Source organism: Crocuta crocuta, unplaced genomic scaffold, assembly GCF_008692635.1.
Source record: "Crocuta crocuta isolate KB4526 unplaced genomic scaffold, BGI_CrCroc_1.0 scaffold68, whole genome shotgun sequence".
Taxonomy (NCBI): Eukaryota; Metazoa; Chordata; class Mammalia; order Carnivora; family Hyaenidae; genus Crocuta; species Crocuta crocuta.
In genome coordinates this window covers 525935-545826 of record NW_027532426.1, presented here as the reverse complement: position 1 = coordinate 545826, position 19892 = coordinate 525935, and the positions used below count along the sequence as shown (strand labels likewise).

Here is a 19892-nt window from a genome sequence, read left to right as displayed (position 1 = left end):
CGGCCGGCCGGGGCGCGGGGACCGCTGACCTCCGGGACCAAGAGGGAGCTTTGGCGCTGGCGCGCGACACGGGACGAGGACCGAGGGAGGGGGCCCGAGGGTGGGCGCCGTTCCCGCCCGCAGGGGGCAGGGGGCGCTGTGGCGCCGGACTGTGGGAGACCGTGGGGCAGGGCTGGGGGCTTGGTGGGGGGGAGACTCAGCCGAAAAGGCGGCGTCTGTCTCCCCAGCCAGCTCTCCCTTCTTAACCACCCCAGCCACGTGCCCGCGGGGACCGAGCGGTTCAGCGGGAGCCGTCGGTGCCGTTGCCCTAACTTTGGTCTTGGAATAATACACACCCCTCCCGCCCAGAAATGGGGACTCGGGGTTCGAGGCAGGGTAGGGGGTTCTTGCAGTCCTCCCCAGAGGGCCCGTGGGCCTCCGCGTCAAGTTTCTCTTTCAGTTTTCTAGCTGTCCCCCTCTGGGGAAGCCCCGGTGGGGCGAGGGGAGAGGAAGAGGGGGAGGGCACCTGACTTTCGAGAGCCCCTCCCCAAGCCTCCGCGGGTTCCTTGTTGGAGGGCAGAGCGGCCTTCCCCTCCTCGCCGTCTTTCTTCCCGCACAGGAAAGCTTGTCTGTGCGAGGGGAGGGGCCTGGCCTGACCGCGGTCCAGGGATGNGGGCTGGATCCAAGCCCAGCAGCTGCAGGGAGATGCGCTGCGCCAGATGCAGGTGCTGTACGGGCAGCACTTCCCCATCGAGGTTCGGCACTACTTAGCGCAGTGGATCGAGAGCCAGCCGTGGTAGGTGCCCCTCCCTTGCAGGTCCCTACCACCCACCCAGGCCCCTTGACCTTTAGCTCTCCTCTTTGTGGTTTCGTGTGATTCTAGTCCCGGCTGTCCCTCCGTGTGGAAGGGGTGTTGTCCCTGGGAAAGGGGAACAGGGAAAGGGGACCCTGGGAGGGGAGAGGGGGTAATTCTGGACTCTGATGCCTATGGAGTTGCTGGGAACAAGTCTTGTGGGCTCCGGAGTGCCCTTAGCCTGGAGCCTGGGGTTTCCCAGTACCTCTTGGTGCCTGACCTCCCTGCCCAAGGAAGTACGACAGTAGGCTTCTCTCCCCTGCCCTGCCCCAAGGGATGCCATCGACCTGGACAATCCCCAGGACCGAGCCCAGGCCACCCAGCTCCTAGAAGGCCTGGTACAGGAGCTGCAGAAGAAGGCAGAGCACCAAGTGGGGGAAGATGGGTTCTTACTGAAGATCAAGCTGGGGCACTATGCCACGCAGCTCCAGGTGGGTGTGAAGTCTGGGTCATCAGCAGGGAAGCAGTGTCTGCCTTCTCTTTCCAGCATCAGAACCCCTGGGTTTTTTCCTGGCCTGGTCACTGACTCACTGTGTGACCCTGAGCTAATCGGCAACTTTTCTGCTCTTCAATTTCCCCCACCTCCTCTTTCTAAATCAGACCTGTCAGATTCCTTTACCATGAGACAAAGCAAGGGGTAGGCTGTGTTTGTCCCCAAGAGGAGGAAGATGGGTGAAGTGGCATTCTAAACAGACCAAGCAAAAGGGAAGGAGGTAGACTGAGTCAAGGTTCCTTTGCTGGTGAAAGGAAGACTGACAGCCCCTAGAAATGAGGGAATGAGGTAAGCAGACATCCATCCTAGGACCCTTAAAAAATTTTTTTTAATGTTTATTTTATTTTTGAGAGAGAAAAACAGAGCATGAGCTGGGGAGGGGCAGAGAAAGAGGGATACCCAGAATCTGAAGCAGGCTCCAGGCTCTGAGCTGTCAGCACAGAGCCCAATGCAGGGCTCAAACCCATGAACTGTGAGATCATGACCTGAGCTGAAGTGGGACGCTTAACCAACTGAGCCACCCAGGTGCCCCCTCCTAGGACTCTTTTAAACGTAGGAGAACCGCTGAGTCTGAAGTTGGGTAGGAGAGGAACAGAGTTGCCCTGGAGGCAAGAATTGAATAAAGGAGTCTTGAATGAAGGATTTAGACAGATATAAGAAGACCTTCTTCTTCACTGGCGGGGTAGGGGAGGAAGGGGGAGGAGTATAGAGGAGAGAGGAAGTTTCTGTGGAAGCAGGAAAAGGGTGTAGGTGATAATCACAGTTAAGCATTTATTGGAACTTACTTGTGTTTCTTAGAGAGCCCTTCTTAAATACAAGCAGCAGGATGCCAGGGAAATAAAAAGTCCATCCCAGAAGAGGGAGGAAACAGGAGAAAGTAGGAAGAGGAAGGCAAAATAGGAGCCTAGGGCCAGAGGTATGGTAGAAAATACCTTGACCTTGGCATTGGATGCCCCAAGTCTTGAGTCATCTGCAAACCCGTTTGCTTCTGGACAAGTACTTAACCTCTCTGAGCACCAGTTTCCTCATCTGCAAATGGGGGTAAGAGTTTCTGTGTATGTCACAGAGTCTATACTCTGAAAGTCAAAGGATATGGCAGATTGGAAGTGCTTTGTAAATTGTGGGTTTCTAAGACAAATATGAAGATCTGGGAGGGAAAATCGAGTAAAGGAGAGATAAAGATGTCTGTTGACAGTTCCTGAGGTTTCTCCGGGGAAAGCCAAGGCAGAGGCTGGAGGAGACAAAGGTGGTGGGGAGCACGTGGCACTGTGACGGGCATGGTGGGAGTGGGGGGTGGCCAGTGGTAACTGCTATTGGGTTCTTTCAGAACACGTACGACCGCTGCCCCATGGAGCTGGTCCGCTGCATCCGGCATATTCTGTACAATGAGCAGAGGCTGGTCCGTGAAGCCAACAATGTGAGTGTCCCATGGGTGTGGGGAGAGGAGCTGGGAAGTACTTCCACAGGCCTTTTTCTCCAGACGCAACTGTGTGTGTGTTCTTTTTAGTGTTTATTTTTAAGAGAAATAGAAAGAGAGAACAGGGGAGGGGCAGAGAGAGAGATACACACATAAAGAATTCAGAGCAGGCTCCAGACTCTGAGCTGTCAGCACAGAGCCCAATGCGGGGCCCAAACTCACGGCTGGTGAGATCATGACCTGAGCCGAAGTCAGATGGTTAAGCAACTNTTGAACCCTCAAACCACGAGATCATGACCTGAGCCGAAGTCGGATGCTTAACTGACTGCGTCACCCAGGCGCCCCACAACTGTGTTTTATAAACGCTGGCAAGAGAGCACCAGGGGAGTAAGGGACATGGGCTAGTGTGAGAAGCAACAGTCCATCAGGCCCCGGATTGGCTACTTACTAGCTTTGTGACTTGAGCAAGTTACTGAGCATCTGTTTTTTCAATTGTAAATGGGGATAGTAATAGTATCTACCTTACAGAGTTAGTGTCAGGGTTAAACGAGATACTGTGTGGGTCAGGGATGTGTGGGCCAAGGATAGACAGACAGACCAGTGAAACAGAAGAGGAAGCCCTTAACATACACATACACACACACACACACACACACACACACGGAAATTCAACCTGTATTATAAATGGCATCACAAACCACAAGGGAAAAGATTTGTCATTTTTTAAATGCTTATTTATTTTTGAGAGAGAAAAATGGAAAGAGAGAGCATGAGCAGGGAAGGGGCAGAGAGAGAGGGGGACAGAAGATCCAAAGCGGGCTCCCCACTGACTGCAGAGAGCCCGATGTGGGGCTTGAACTCATGAACCATGAGATCATGACCTCACCCAAGTCAGATCTTCAACCAATTGAGCCACACAGGTGCCCCAAGATTTGTTGCTTCATAAATGGTGCTGGTGCGGGGGTACACCTGGGTGTCTCAGTTGGTTAAGCATCTGACTTTTGATTTCAGCTCAGGCCATGACCTCACAGGTTCATGAGATGGAGCCTGGTGTCGGGCTCTGCACTGATAGTGCAGAGCCTGCTTGCGATTTTCTCTCTCCCTTTCTCTCAGTGCCTCTCCCCTGCTCTCTCTCTCTCTCTCTCAAAAAATAAACATTAAAAAAATAAAAAAAAATGGTGCTGGGGTCAAAATTGGAAATGCTCTCTGATGGTGTCTGGGAGGAGACATGGAAGTGAGGTCTGCATCAGAAGAGCTAACCCTGGCATGCTCAGGTGGGTGAGGCCCAGAGAGGCAGAAAGGGCCTCCTTCTTCCCCCAAGCTCTGCCATCACGACGGCCTTGAACACCTGCTCGGACAAGAGGACAAACATTTTATCATCTGCAGTAAAGCCAGATGAATTTCATAAAATGACATCACTTGGTAAAGACCAGGGAATAGTGCCTGCAGCTGATTGACTTGTTCTGGTGGGCACTGATTTCAGGAGTTTTACAGTTCATCCAGTACACGCTTACGGAGTCCTGTGGTGTCTGACGCCAGGCTAGGACTAGAGAAACATGAGGGCCTGGTCCCCACCTGAAAGGAATTCAAGCAATGATAGGCTCTCTAGGGGTGAGCTGGGTACTCAGAAGGCATATATGGACATAAGTCAGGCCGGGGTGGCTTGTCAGGGGGGCGTCCTGAGGACAGGGATGTCTAAGCTACGGGGAAGGGAGGGGAAGGGAAGAAGAAAGAGAGAGGAGCAAAAGTAACGAGAGTCTATGTGTGGGCAGGAAGGCAGGAACCATATGAAGACTTGCAGGTAGCCCATGGTACTGGGGAGAAGGGGGCCACCTGGGGAACCCCAAGGGGTAAAGCCAGAGAGGAGGCAGAAGCCAGGTCACAGTCTTTCGGGAAAACTATTGTGTCCCTTGTTGACTTAATGGGATTTTCTCTCTCTCTCTCTCTCTCTCAGTGCCTCTCCCCTGCTCTTTCTCTCTCTCTCAAATAAATAAATAAATAAATAAATAAATAAATAAACATAAAAAAACAAATAAACATTAAAAAGATAAAACATATTGTTTACAGAGCTATCTGTAAACATATGAATGCATTCAGCTCTGATTAAGAACTACATGTCTATGGCATAGGTGTTGTCATGGTCCGGGCGAGGAGGACCGGGAGTCATTCCTTCTCCCAACCCTCAGGCTGTTTTTGAGAACCTCTGATTTTGGTTCTGCCTACCCCTTGCAGACTTTGTGATGCACGAGATAGGCAAGGTCCTAGCACTTAGGGAGCTTACATCTTAGTGCATGGAGGCAGACAAGAAAGAAATAAACACATATAAAATCAAGACACTTTCCAATAAGAGTAGTGCTATGTTAAATTGGCCCATCAGGGAAATTCACCCTGAAAAGCTGCCAGTTGAAATGCCAGCCTTGGGAAGATTTGGTGCCAAGATGTTCCAGAGTGATGGAACAGCAAGTGCAAAGGCCCTGAGGCAAGAACATGTTTGTATATTTAGGAACAGAAAGTAGCTGGTGTGCTTGGGCGGCAGTGGAGCTGGGAGTAGACGTAGCAGAGGCTATCAGCTAGGGCAGTGGAGGCTGTGGAAGGAGTTTGGCTTTTATTCTGCAAATAGTTTACTGGAAAGCCCTGAAAACTTGGTCTCTTCTCAGCCAGATGTTGAAGGAATAGATCAGACCAGGTCAACCAAATGGCCAGATCCGGGAAGGTCTTATTGATGTCTCCCCTGTAACTTTCTCCAGTTGTAAGAATGTCTTGAGTGAGGGCACAGATGATGTGTGTTCACACAGCCTTTTTCCCCACCGTGTCCCCAGCACCTCACATGGTCCATGGCATTGGATCAGTGAGTGAATGTGGAGTGAGGGGTCATCATCATTAGTAGGAAAACCCAGGTTTCCTACTTCCTGCTTCTGGGACATACTGAGTTCTAGTCTCTCCAAAAAGAATTTAGGTGGATCCTGTTTGGGCAAGTCTGGTGGGGGCCAGGACCACACTAGAAATTTCTGCTGTGCTTTATGAATCTGCCATAACCTGCCAGGCCACCTGCTTCCTTCCTTCTTTCCAACTCCACATCAATTCTGGCAAATGATTATCCTTCCGACTCAAATCACCCTTACTTCTTTTTTTTTTTAATGTTATATTTATTTCTGAGAGAGAGAGAGAGAGAGACAGCGTGAGCAGAGGAGGGGCAGAGAGAGAGGGAGACACAGAATTCAAAACAGGCTCTAGGCTCTGAGTTGGCTCTTAGCACGGAGCCCGACGTGGGGCTCGAACCCACGAACCTCGAGATCATGACTTGAGCTGAAGTCGGATGCTTAACTGACTGAGCCACCCAGGTGCCCCTCAAATCACCCTTACTTCTTACCCTAGATTTGAAGTCTGTGGTCTGTAGTATTAGCATTTCCCAAAGCCTGAGCTCTTCTTCCGTCCTCACTGCCCAGCTCACTGCCGCCCACACTCTCCCCCTGCTATGTCCTCAGGGTAGTTCTCCGGCTGGGATCCTGGTGGACGCCATGTCTCAGAAACACCTCCAGATCAACCAGACATTTGAGGAGCTGCGCCTGGTCACACAGGACACAGAGAATGAGCTGAAGAAGCTGCAGCAGACTCAGGAGTACTTTATCATCCAGTATCAGGAGAGCCTGAGGATCCAGGGTGAGGCCAGGGCCGCCTGGGCGCTGTGTGTCGGGAGGGCAGGAGTGACGACCACTTTGTGAGCTCCTGCGAGGTTGGGGCTGTGTCAGTGTCTGTGTCCACAGAAACCTTTCCCAAAACTTTAGAGAAGTAATGGGCTCTGTGATTGAGCCCCTGCTAGTGGCCAGGCTCCCGGCCAAGCCCTTTGTGTGCAGTTTTTCAATCCTTCCTTTACAACAGCCCCAGGAAATAGGTAGCTGTATTAGCCCTGTTTTGCAGATGATAAAACCGAGGTCCCAAGAGAACAAGTAATTCGGCCTGGACTGCTTATAAGTTGCAGAATTGGGGGTGCCTGGCTGGCTCAGTGGGAAGAGCCCACGACTCTTATCTCAGGGTTGTGAGTTCGAGCCCCATGTTGGGTGTAGACATTACTTAAATAAATAAACTTAAAAGAAAATAAGTTGCAGAACTGGATCTCAACTAGAGGTAGGTCATAAAATCCCTGTAATTTACTAAATAATATTCTCTCACTACTTGTCAGTATTCAGCGCCTATTTCAATGAATGAATAAATATGGACAATGTGTTCCCCATTCCGAGGGAGGACTTAGGTTGGGAGTCTCCTGGTTGATCCAGGCTGGGGAGAAGTAGCTCCTTCTTGAGCCTCCCTGATAGGAGATGGAGCTGGAAGGAAGAGATTACAGTGGAAAATTCTCCTGTCTCCCAAGGCTGTAGTTTGCCAATGGCTGTCATAATAAGTGTGTGGGGAAAGAAAATTTAACTCAGAACCAATTAACTCCTGGTAAAATTTGAGAAGACTTGAGACATGGCCCATCTTTGCCCAACTCCAGACTGACCCCAGAGCTGTTCTATCCCATCCTAGTGAGAATTAGGATATCAGGTAGCCTTTGCTTTTGTTCCTCTTTCTCTGCCTTCTTAAGATAAAACCTTAGGTCATTGAGTTTAGACCTTTCTTCTTTTTTGATATGTTTATTGAGAGCTTTAAATTTCCCTCTAAGCAATGCTTTAACTACATCTCATGAGTTTAGATATGCTGTACACTCATTATTATTCAGTTTGCAATATTTTCTTTTTTTAAAATTTTTTTTATTTTTATGTAATATCTGCACCCAACACGGGGCTCAAACTCACAACCTCAAGATCAAGAGTCACATGCTACACTGACTGAGCCAGCCAGATGCCCATTTTGAAATATTTTCTTTTTTTAAAAATTTTTAATGTTTATTTTATTTTATTTTTGAGATGGAGAGAGACAGAGTATGATTTGGGAAGGGGCAAAGAGAGTGGAAGGCACAGAATCTGAAGCAGGCTCCAGGCTCCAAGGTGTCAGCACAGAGCTCAACGTGGGGCTCGAACCCACAAACCGTGAAATCATGACCTGAGCCAAAGTCAGATGCTTATCCAACTGAGCCACCCAGGTGCCCCTGAAATATTTTCTAATTTCCTTTCTGAATAATTATATTACCCACACATTATTTAGAAGTGTATTGTATCTTAGAAGTATATATTTGGGGTTCTTTTTCTACATGTCATATCATTGATTTCATTTGTGTTTTATTATTGAATTCCACTATTGTCAGAGCACATAACCTGTATGATCTCAATTCTTTTAAATTTAATGAGACTTGTTTTATGGCCTAGTTTATACTCTAAGCTTGGTGAATGTATCTTGTGGGCTTCAAAAGAATGCATGTCTTACAGTTGTTTCATTTAAAAGTAGCAATTTTAGGGGCATCTGGGTGGCTTGATGATCCTTAAGTATCTGGCTCTTGGTTTCCGATCAAGGTTCCTGAGTTCAAGCCCCACTAAGCTGACAGTGTGGAACCTGGTTGGGATTCTCTTTCTCCCTCTTTTCATGTCTCTCCCCTGTGCACCTGTGCTCTTTCTCTCTCAAAATAAGCAAATAAACTTAAAAAAATATATTACATTTAATATTAGTGGACCAAAGACCTCTAAATTAAAAGCAGAGATTGTTAGAATACATATAAAAACATAACTCAGCTATAAGCTATCTACATTTTAAATTTTTAATTAAAAATTTTTAAGATTTATTTTTTATTTTTTATTTTTAAGTACTCTCTATAAGCTAACATGGAGTTTGAACTCACAACCCCAATATCAAGAGTCACATGTTCTACCCACTGAGCCAGCCAGGTGTCCCTATATTAAATTTCTTAATTTTTTAATTTTTGAGACAGAGACAGAGCATGAGTGGGAGAGGGGCAGAGAGAGAGAGAGGGAGACACAGAATCTGAAACAAGCTCCAGCCTCTGAGCTGTCAGCACAGAACCTGATGTGGGGCTCGAACTCACAAACCATGTGTTCATGACCTGAGTGAAGTCAGACGCTTAACCAACTGAGCCACCCAGGCGCCCCTAAAATTTTTTTTAATGTTTATTTATTTTTGAGAGAGACAGAGAGACAGAGTGCAAGTGCAGGAGGTACAGAGAGCAAGGGAGACAGAATGTGAAGCAGGCTCCAGGCTCTGAGCTGTCAGCACAGAGCCCGACATGGAGCTCGAACTCACAAACTGTGATCACAACCTGAGCAGAAGTTGGACACTTAACCGACTAAGCCACCCAGATGCCCTTAAATTTTAAAAAATATGTGCAAAGGTATGCTGTCCCAATATAGAAAAAGAATTCTGGGATAGTCATATTAATACCTTATAAAGTGTACTTCAAGACAAAAAGTATTATTAGAGATCAAGAAGGATATTTCATAATTATTAGGGTATTATTCAATCAAAAAGACGTAATAAATTTCTATGCATCTAATAACAAACCTTCAAAATACACAAAGAAAAATGATTTTAAAACTATTTAAAAACTATTTAAGCTCTCCTCCCTTCCCTGACCTGTCAGTATTTTCCATAATTTGAGCTCCTCAACACATTGCCTGAGTCAAAGTAGAAGTTGAGTAAGTGTTGGTAGGATGATTCTAGCAAGTTTTCCTCCATCTGAATCCATCTCAGACTGACGCCAGAAAAAGGGTGGCCCTCTTCCTAGATTAGGGAACAGGAGAATTCAGGCTAATGTTCTACCCAAAGCATTTGATGGGTTGATACTACTTCCAATCCTGTTTTTGGGTTTTCTGTTTCCTATTTATGGATTTGGGTTTGATTCTGGTTTGGGTTTGTAGCCATCATGCAATGTCAGTTCAGTCTCATGTATCAAGTTCACCCGTCGGAAACACAGACTATCGATCTGTTTGTGCAAGGGAAGGCTCAGCTCCCTCCAGGGGAGCAGACAATTGCCTCGTGTCTCCTGGTCTTCCTCCCAGAAGCTTCTGCAAAGTGCCAGGAGAGACCTAAGTGGGTCACTTGCACAGGGAGGTCAAGCCTAGGTGTGGGACTCACTACCACCTCCCTTTGGGGGACAGGATTTCCAAGGTGGCCTCCAGACTTCTCTGCCGTGTGCCAGGCCTGGACAATATTCTTCTCTCTCAGCCCCCGAGATTGGAATCCAAACCATATTTCCGGTTGTCTTCTAGCTCTGGGCTTTTCCTGGCTGTCTAGAGTTGCTTTAGTCTGTCTGTCCCAGCATGTGTGTCCACGAGGCAGGACTGTCACCAGTGTGACAGGGCCCTCAGAGGCCTGCCAGGAACTTGCCTAAGACATGCTGATGCTCACGTCTTCCTGACTCAGCCCCAAGTAAGGACATTGAGATATTCTTTTTTTTCTTAATTAGGTAGGCTCCACCCCCAACATGGGGCTTGAACTCACAACCCTGAGATCAAGAGGTGCATGCTCTATGGGCTGAGCTAGCCAGCACCCCGGCAGTGGGGCTGAGCAGCTGCTGGCCTCTCACCCTTGAAGCCTGCCCTGAAACTCCCTAACCAGTAAGGACACGCTCATCTCTACAGTGTGTGTGAGCCCGGCTGTTCCTTGAGTGTATTCTATGTTATCACATATTTAATCCTCAGCCACCCACCGAGGCAGGGACTAAGATGCTCCCATTTTGCACGTGGGTAAACTGAGGCACAGAAGAATGAAACGATTTGGGCAAGTGCACCCGGTTAGTAAACGCTGAGCACACACAACAAATCAGGCAGTGAGGCTCCAAGCTGGACCCCCGTGTGGCATGAGGGGGTCTGGGTAGCCAGCTGTGGAGACTGAGGTCAGGGGGAGGCCACGGGGCAAGATTCTCCTCCACTATATGCTCAGGCTTCCATCTGTACTCTCCCAGGGAGGGAGATCAAAGCCGAGAGACCAGAGACCAGAGCCTGCTCATCTCTGGCACCCCTGGCTGCTAGCACCCCAGCTTGCCATCGGTCAGACATGTCCCTTGAGGGTCTGGCATCCAGAACAGCTGTGTGTGTTCCCCTGGGCTTCCTGGAGGAAGCAGAAAGATCATGGTCATGGGTGTCCTGTCCCCTCCTCTAGCTCAGTTTCCNAGAAGCAGCCCCCTCAGGTCCTGAAGACCCAGACCAAGTTTGCAGCGACGGTGCGCCTGCTGGTGGGCGGGAAGCTGAACGTGCACATGAACCCCCCCCAGGTGAAGGCCACCATCATCAGTGAGCAGCAGGCCAAGTCACTGCTCAAGAACGAGAACACCCGCAAGTACGTGCGTCCCCCTCCCCTGCCTTTCCCTGTTCTGGACTGGGATCTCACATCTGTTCTACAGCTAGGGTCCGGGGCGTTGGGGACAGCTCGGCCTCCCTCACTGCAGCCATCAACCAGTGTCTCTCCAGTTCATCCTGTCTGTCCTGTTGTGTACTTTGTTCCTCTTGACACATAGTAGGTCAACATGCACTGCACTGTTGGGCTGTTCGAGTCTATGTGCTAATCACTGTGACACAGCTGCAGTCCATGCAGAGTTTGGCTCTGTGGTCACCCAGCCCATCACGGGGGGCATCAGTCATGAGCTAGGTACTGTGTTCCCCAGGGCAGATGCAGGGCACTGTGGAAGTGAGTCGTGGTAGGTGTGGGGCACAATGATAGGGACAAAGATCGGTGAGGGTGGCTAGTGCCAGCATGTGGAGAGGGAGGAGAAGGAGTACTTTCAGACACAGAGAACCTGGGCCTTGTACGGAAGGAGAGCATAGAGCAGGCAGGCACGGCCGGAGAACCTGGGATCCAGGGATGAGGGAAGGCCCGCCCACAAAGGATTCAGGGAATGAATGAACGAATGAACGAATGAATGAGGGAATCAGTGAGTCAAGTGGGAGACCTGGTGCCGTGCACTGGGTGTCTCCCATGGGATCTGGGAATGGGGTGATAAAGAAAGCCAAGAGGTTCTTACTCTCAGAGCTTACTTACAGTTTGGCTGGGGAGGGAGATAGTTATATGCTTTTAGAACTGTGACGGTGTCAAGTGATAGATTCTCGAAAGGTAATGAAAACAGAGTGATATCATAATGTCTGGATAGAGGTCACATCACCATCTGGGTGGTCAAGGAAGGCCTTTCTGAGATGTTTGAGTTGAGACCTAAACCAGAAGGTCAAGTGTATGTGGGCACCAGGAAGAGCAGGTGCTCTTGCATGTTCAGCAAACAGACAGGCAGCATGACTCGATTGTCCTGAGTGAGGGGAGAGGACCCCAGTGAGGCCAGGGAGCTGGGCAGGGTTTGACCATGACCATGGGGATCCTTGTGGGCTGTGGTCATGTTTTTGTTTTGTTTGTTTGTTTTTTAGAGAGAGAGGGAGCAAGTGAACAAGGGGAAGAGAGAAAGAGAGAGTGACAGAGGGAGAGAGAGAAGTAGGGCTCACCTGAAGCAGGGCTCGAGCTCACCTGATGTGGGGGTTGAACTCACCAACGCTGAGATCATCACTTGAGCCTAAGCCTGATGCTTAACCGATTAAGCCACTGAGGCTCCCTTCTTTTGTTTTGTTTTTTAATGTTTACTTATTTATTTTGGAAGAGAGAGAGTGCACGAGTTGGGGAGGGGCAGAGAGAGAGAGAGAGAAGGAGAGAGAGAGAGAACCCCACACAGGCTCTGGAATGTCAGCGCGGAGCCCGACTCGGGGCTCGATCTCACAAATCGTGAGATCATGACCTGAGCCGAAACCAAGAGTTGGATGCTTAACCGACTGAGTCACCCCGGTGTCCCATGGTTTTTATTTTAAGTGCACGAGAAGCTGCCAAAGGGCCCTGAAGACCCCCATATCAATCTCAATGCTAAAGGAATTTTGAACCTAAAAATGGAGATAGAGACCCAGACTTTGGGCAGACTTCGAAGGTTTTGCTGTACTCTCAGGTGAATGAGAAAGTGAGCCCGAGACACAGCGAGGAACACTCTTCGGGACTGGGGTGCTGCTGGCAAGGCCTTCGGGCGTGAACACCTGGGTTAGGGAGCACACAGGGTCGTGCTCCTGGCCTGAGGTCCATGTAGCCATAGCTCTCCTGTCCTTCACAGCGAGTGCAGTGGAGAGATTCTGAACAACTGCTGTGTGATGGAGTACCACCAGGCCACCGGCACCCTCAGTGCACACTTTCGGAACATGGTGAGGACGGGGCCTGACCCCTGGAGGGAAGCTCTGCCCGGGGCTTAGTCCTCACCCAGCTGCTTTCTCCTCGTCCCTCTCTGACCTCCCGCCCTGCAGTCACTAAAGAGAATTAAGCGAGCTGACCGGAGGGGTGCAGAGTCCGTGACGGAGGAGAAGTTCACGGTCCTGTTTGAGTCTCAGTTCAGTGTTGGCAGCAATGAGCTTGTGTTCCAAGTAAAGGTGAGGCGCCGCTTCTCCCAACCCCCGTGGGTCACCCAGAAAGTTGAAGACCTACCCGAGGCCACCTGGCTGGTTTGGGAAAGCCAGAGAGCTCTGAATCCTCACACGGTCACGGACCATTTAGCCCGTGAGGCTGTCAGAAAGCCTGCTTTCACTCTGGAGGTGCCTGCTTGCTAGGTTATAATCTGGCACCAGCCACAGAACTTAGGTAATGGATCAAGAAGAAATATGTTGTGTTTGCTTGTTTGTTTTTGCTTTAGTTTTGTTGAGAGGGCTTGGGGGTGGGATTGTGAGTGAGGAATGAGGGCTGGGAGTCTTGCCTACGTGAGGGGAAGGTCATGGTCATGTGCCTTCTACGTTCATTCCTTTGACTGCCATAGACTCTGTCCCTTCCCGTGGTGGTCATCGTTCATGGCAGCCAGGACCACAATGCTACCGCCACTGTGCTGTGGGACAACGCCTTTGCTGAGCCAGTGAGTATTTGTGGGACCACCTCCCTCTGGGCCCTAGGAGTCCCCAACCACTGGGGCCCCTGCTGGGTGGTCCCCTGCCAACCCCAGGGCCACACCAGGGCTGAGGTGAGGTGACGGGCAGCTGGCGTGAGCCCCACTGCCCATGGCATTGACCTCGGCTCCATCTGGGCTCCCGGGACTCAGAACTGGGATCTCCTAGGTCTATGAGCTTCCTCAGCTTTTGGGCTCTGGTGTCTGATCTTCCCTCGGCTTGTGTTTTGCGTCCATGATCTCTGTCTCAGACGGCTGGTCTGGGCCTCTATCCCTGCATGTCCCACCCCTCTGCCTTTCTTTGGTTTGTGTTTGTGTCTCCTTTACTTTCTCAGTCCCTTCTTCCATTTCTTGGTGTGTGCGTGCGTGCGTGTGTGTGTGTGTATGTGTGTGTGTGTATGTGTGTGTATTTCCTATTCCTTCAGTCTGCCTTTTTCTCCTCTCCCTCTCAGGGCAGGGTGCCATTTGCCGTGCCCGACAAAGTGCTGTGGCCGCAGCTGTGTGAGGCGCTCAACATGAAATTCAAGGCCGAAGTGCAGAGCAACCGGGGCCTGACCAAGGAGAACCTCGTGTTCCTGGCACAGAAGCTGTTCAACAGCAGCAGCAGCCACCTTGAAGACTATAATGGCATGTCCGTGTCCTGGTCCCAGTTCAACAGGGTGAGGGACCCGCCAGTCTTTCCCCACCTCACAGACAGGTTACTGGCTTCGGCCAGCACCCCAACTGCCCTCCCCTACAACCAGGAGAGACGAGGGCCAGCACCCCAGGGAAGGGAGGTGGGGGCAGCAAGAAAAACGCACTCAGCTCTGAGAGCCCAAGCAGGATAATGGAAGGAGCCTGGGACCGGGAGTCCGGATTCTTGAGTCCCTGTCCTAGATATGTTAATGAAGCAGCCGGGCCTTTCCCTTCTCTGAGCCTTGGTTTCCCCATCTAAACCTTTGGGCCGAAATGACTTTGGAGGACTTGTCCAGCTTAGACGATTCTAGGCACCTCCTACCCGCACCCCTGTGTCTGAGAGGCAAGAGGCGAGTTTACTTTCTTGTCCCTAGGCCCACTTAGGGGCCCCTAGGCTGGGGACCATGTGCATTTATGGACCCCTGGAGTGCTGGGGAGGCAGGGTGAAGAATTGGGAGAGGGTATTTGTGAGGACCAGAGGGCACTGACTGTTTCCTGGGTCACCTGTGATGATGGGGCCACACACCCTGACTTGGGGTTTCCTGGGGGCTCTCAGGAGAATCTGCCAGGCTGGAACTACACCTTCTGGCAGTGGTTTGATGGGGTCATGGAGGTGCTGAAGAAGCATCACAAGCCTCATTGGAATGACGGGTGAGAAATGTGGAGGGGCCCGGGGCTTGGGAGGGCATGTGCTCAGGGGACAGGGGCTGCTGGCGGGGGAGTGACGCTGTGTGCTCTGTCTTCCTAGGGCCATCCTAGGTTTTGTGAATAAGCAACAGGCTCACGACCTGCTCATCAACAAGCCCGATGGAACCTTTTTATTGCGCTTTAGTGACTCCGAAATCGGGGGCATCACCATTGCCTGGAAATTTGACTCTCGTGAGTGCCCGGCTTTGCCCACTCTCCAGCCCCAGGAGCCCTGCCTGCCATTCTCTTGCTCCCCATTCTCTACCAGGCCTGCATCCTTAGAAGGTTCCCCAGAGGAAAGATCAAAACTGAGCTCAAAGTAGAAGAGCGTTGCTCAGAAATACATTCCCTTTCTACCGTTTTCCATTGTGGAGAAGCTAACCACTGACCCCATAGCCTCTGGAGTTATCAGGAGACTTTGGCAGCTCTGAGTTCTCCCTCCTCTGCCCTAGCCTTGCCAGCATCGACTTGCTTGGTTTGCTGGGTAGAATGTTCCCGTGGTCACTTGCTCGCCCTATGCCCAGGAGCACAAGACAAAGGGGAGGGGTGCAGAGCAGGCTAGTAAAGGCCCAAGTGGCCCTGCAAGCCAGATCTCAAACCCCATCGCCCTGACCCTCCTCTTGAGGGCGGTGAGTGGTGGGAACGGGCTTGTCCTTTTCACAGCTGACCGCAACCTTTGGAACCTGAAGCCGTTCACCACGCGGGACTTCTCCATCCGGTCCCTGGCTGACCGGCTGGGGGACCTGAGCTATCTCATCTATGTATTTCCCGACCGGCCCAAGGATGAGGTCTTCTCCAAGTACTACACCCCTGTGCTCGGTGCGTCCTTCCCTGACAGTCCCGAGCCCTTCCTCCGCCCGTGGACAGAACTCTCAGGGGTTTAGGCGGCTGTGACTCCTCAGAAGAAGTCAGGGGCCCTTTCCCCTCTAGGGGGCTTGGTCTGTGGCTTGGTGCAGAGCACGAGTAGAAGATATCAGGGCTCACAACCGAGATGGCAAACAAGGCCTCTGACCTGGCTTTCTCCCCAGCTGGGTGGATTTCACGTCTGCGCCCTTGAAGGAGGCGGCTACCGCACTGGCAAAGGAGCGGGGATAATCATACCCACAGATAGTGCACAACTCCTGTCTTAATCAGCTGCTCTCATGGCTTCCCACCCTCAAATCTACCCCCACGTGGAGTGTAGGAAGCAAAATGGACAGGTTTTCCTCCTTCAACCCGTCTCTGGCCCATTGTTGGGTTTGCTGCTTCGTATTCATTCAGTTTCCTAGACAGGGGTGAGGCGGGGAGAGAGAAAGCAAAGGACCAGAAAAGGAAGGAGGAGAAGAGATGAGATTGGAGTCAGAGGTCCGGGCAGCTGTCAGGCTGGGTCCATCAGCACGTGTTTATGGGAGTCTGTGGGAAATCTCGTCCCCGCTGAGGCTCCACAGTGGTGTGGGTGGGAGACCCACTGCATAGGGTAGTCTCCCCTTCTTGGGAGCTTCCAGACACCGGTTCTCATAACCACCCCCCCGAACCCCCCACCCGGCAGCTAAAGCGGTGGATGGATATGTGAAGCCACAGATCAAGCAAGTGGTCCCTGAGTAAGTGTCCAGGGACCGGCCCTGGTCTCCCGCTGCCTCCTTTCTCCCTCACCCCACGCCCTCCCCGGGACCCCCTCACCCCTCACCACTTCCCCTCCCGATTATAGGCCCAGTGGGACCCAGTGCCCCCTGACCCCCTGAAACCTGGCTCAGCCCCGGAGAGGGAACAGGTGCTTTGTCCTTTCACACCCCGAAGAGATGTAAAAATGCCTCCTGAGCCCTCCCCAGGTCGGCTGTGGCCCTGAGCCCACTGAGGGTCCTCCTGTTCCTCCTGCAGGTTTGTGAATGCGTCTGCAGACTCTGCCGGGGCCAGCGCCACCTACATGGACCAGGCCCCCTCCCCGGCCGTGTGCCCCCAGGCTCATTATAACATGTACCCGCAGAAGTAGGTTGTGCTCTCTGAGGCTCTGCGGGGAGGGTCTGGGTACCTGGCCTCGGGCCGGGTCCCCAGGGGGCTGGTGGACAAAGGGACCCAGAGCTCCTGTAGGTCTGAGACCACCCAGGCTGGGTGCCAGCATATGCCCAGGTGGGAGAGAGAGATCACCTGGTGAAAAGCATAAGCTATATTTAGCAGGGTCCTCACTCTGGTGCTGACGAGCTGTGTGATCTTGGGAAAATTATTGAGCCTCCCAGATGCTCAGTTTCCTCATCTGTAAAATGGGGTCAAGAATACATTTCACGTGGGATTGGGGGCAGGATTGAGATAAAGCATTTCGCTCAGGTGAGGCTGTTGTAAGGGTGGCTATAGATGGGCTGGTTGTTCTTAGGAGTTGAGTGTTAACAGGGTAGCAATGACTTCTCTCCGGAGTTCCCAAGGTAGAGAATTAATTCTCTTCTGGGCTGTGGTGGCCCCAGATGGATGTCTGGGTACCTGGGAGACACAAGGTACAGTGAGAGGATGACCACGGGCTTGAGAGCCACAAAGGCTGCAGTTCCAAACCTGACTCACTTTGCCAGCCAGGTGGCCCTAAGCAAGTTTCCTAACGTGGTCAGCCTCAGTTTTCCCCTCCATAAAGTAGAGTAAATACCCATCTTACAGGTGGCTAAGAATGCGAGTAACGGGTAACGCGATTAAAAGGCCACTGTAGGTGGTCTATGACTGAATGGAACAGGGTCCTGATGGGCAGAACTCACTAGTTGTGAGTTCTAGTTGTGCGGAGGAGGAGAGGGACAGGGACAGGGGAGATGAACTCTCTGAGCCCACTCAATGAGGCAACGAGAGTTGAGACTAGCACTTGAGTGTCTCCCAGTGAGCCACTGACTGACATTTTCAACTTGGGGATGGTGGTGGTGTCCAGCCAGAGCCGGACCTCTTCCCATGAGGCTGTGGTCCGAGCGGGAGCAGGCCAGGGGCTGTGAGGCATGCCAGCTCCCTCTGACCTCCCGCTCTCTCTCTACCAGTCCGGACCCCGTCCTTGACCAGGATGGAGAATTTGACCTGGATGAGACCATGGATGTAGCCAGGCACGTGGAGGAACTCTTACGCCGCCCGATGGACAGTCTGGACCCCCGCCTCTCCCCACCTGCTGGTCTTTTCACCTCCGCCCGAGGCTCGCTCTCGTGAATGTTTGAGTCCCCCACTTCTTGGAAACAACGCTCAGTGTGAAGGGTTCATATTACTTGTGATGTTAGTATTGCTCTGCATATTGATGCCTCTGCTGGCAGCACGTTCACATGTGCACGTGTGTGCGCACGCACCTGCGCTCGAGGTGTGCCTGCCTCGCCTTCGCCCTCCAGGGTGTGTGGTTGTGGAGGCAGCCACCACCTTTCTCTTCAGATCAAAGCATCCCAAGGGCCCGCTGGGCCTGTCTCTGTTGTGGAAGGGGCTCAGCTTCCTCTGCTCAACGCAGGCAAACCTAGTCCCTGTCGGGACCTTTTCTGCCTAGCAGCTGTTTGAATGAAATTATTCAAGGGGCACGGAGACAGGTAACGTTTCTAAGCTTAAGTTTTGCTCCTGAGTTAGAAGCTTCTTCGCCTCCAGATGTGCGCATATGCATTTATGTATGTGCATCTGCTCTCATGCGTGTGTGTTGGTCTATTGATTCTTTCGGGGGGGGGGCTGGGGTTCCATTTTGGGTACTATTTTATACTTTATATAATGAATACGGACTCGAGACTTTTCGTGAATGGAGAGCTTATCTAGACCACGGCCCTCACACGGTACAGATGGGTCATTTAAGTCTGGTTTTTCAGAGCTGCTCTGAGTATGTGGCTTCTTAACCTCCTGGCGTCCAGCCAGAGGACTTGAGCTTCACATCTGTGGTGCTTTTGCCTGGTCCTGCTATCTCTTTTCAACCCCTATCCCTTCCCATCCACCGGGCCCCAGCCTTCTTTCCCGACTCTCTGCAACCTTGCTCGCAGGAGAGGTGGGAGAGGGGCAGGGACTGGTCATCGACATGGCGACATGGCGATATGGCGCACCAACAGGGGGCCGGGGACTTTGCAGGGTGATCCCCTCCCCTCCCGGAAAAATCCTGCAGTGAGGGACAGCCTCAGAGCAGCCGCGCTGCCAGGCTGCCAGCCGGTGGAACCTGGAGTGAGGGGTAAAAGCTGATCTGCTCCCCTCTGCCAGGAGGTGCACCTGGAATGGCCTCATCAGTTGCAGACCGCTGAGGTCGGCTTGCTCCCAACCTCACACGCTCCTCGCTCTGGGGCAGCCGGTGGCAGAAGGTGGGGAGTCCCAGGTTGAAGCATCTCTGAAAGAAGGTGGGGATGAGAAGAGGGATTCTTGTGTACTTTGTACATAGGCCACACATTTGTGTAAACAGTGTTTTTGAATAAAGTATTTTTTTCATAAATTTGCTGGCNCCCCTGGGGGTGTGGGGGGGGGGGGGAGGTGTCATTGAAGCTGGAGTTCTTTTGTTCCTTCCCTTCCCTGTGGCTGATGCTGTACCCTGTATCTGAAGCTACGACTGTGCTCCCTTTTCTGTGGGTTACGGGTGCCCGCCAGCCCTGGAATGCTGCCTGTGCTTCCCGGGAGACAAAACCAGGGCTTGAGGCCTTGGGGAGAGATAGGGCAGGAGTTCGGGGGTGTGTGGGGGGGGTCGCCTTATCGGCTGCCGCTACAAGCAATCCTGAGGCCGCTGGCTGAGGGGCAGGCCAGTGCCAGGGGCAGCAAAGAACCTCCCTGTGGTCCCTCCTCCTCCGGCCTCTTCCCGGACACCAGCAGGTGGCACCATCCTGCTGCCACCTTCGTTTTCCAACCGGCCAACTCGAGACTGGGAGGGAAGGAAGTCGGGCGAGGAGGAGGGTCTCCCCATTTGGTCCCCGTGGAGCCGACCAGCTGCCGGTCCGCGGGAAGTCGCTGGGGCCCTCGGGCGAGCCGCCTGGGGAGCCAGGACCTGCGAGGTTTCTTCGGAGCTCGAAGCGAGGGAAGCGGG

At 52.0% G+C, this 19892-nt stretch overlaps 1 protein-coding gene across 1 annotated transcript in view; it reads left to right on the top strand.

Moving 5' to 3' along the window:
• STAT5A (signal transducer and activator of transcription 5A) overlaps positions 1-19310 on the top strand; it is a 20402-nt gene extending 1092 nt beyond the window's left edge. Inside the window, exons 2-16 of the mRNA XM_077779129.1 lie at positions 647-775; positions 1107-1263; positions 2653-2742; positions 6228-6402; positions 10791-10962; positions 12758-12845; positions 12945-13067; positions 13448-13540; positions 14023-14229; positions 14802-14896; positions 14994-15124; positions 15596-15751; positions 16461-16512; positions 16790-16897; positions 17914-19310. Of these exons, the coding sequence (XP_077635255.1) occupies positions 647-775; positions 1107-1263; positions 2653-2742; positions 6228-6402; positions 10791-10962; positions 12758-12845; positions 12945-13067; positions 13448-13540; positions 14023-14229; positions 14802-14896; positions 14994-15124; positions 15596-15751; positions 16461-16512; positions 16790-16897; positions 17914-18076 (1939 nt within the window). The 3' untranslated portion in view covers positions 18077-19310. The remainder of the gene's footprint in view (positions 1-646; positions 776-1106; positions 1264-2652; positions 2743-6227; positions 6403-10790; positions 10963-12757; positions 12846-12944; positions 13068-13447; positions 13541-14022; positions 14230-14801; positions 14897-14993; positions 15125-15595; positions 15752-16460; positions 16513-16789; positions 16898-17913) is intronic.
• Positions 19311-19892: the final 582 nt, after the last annotated feature.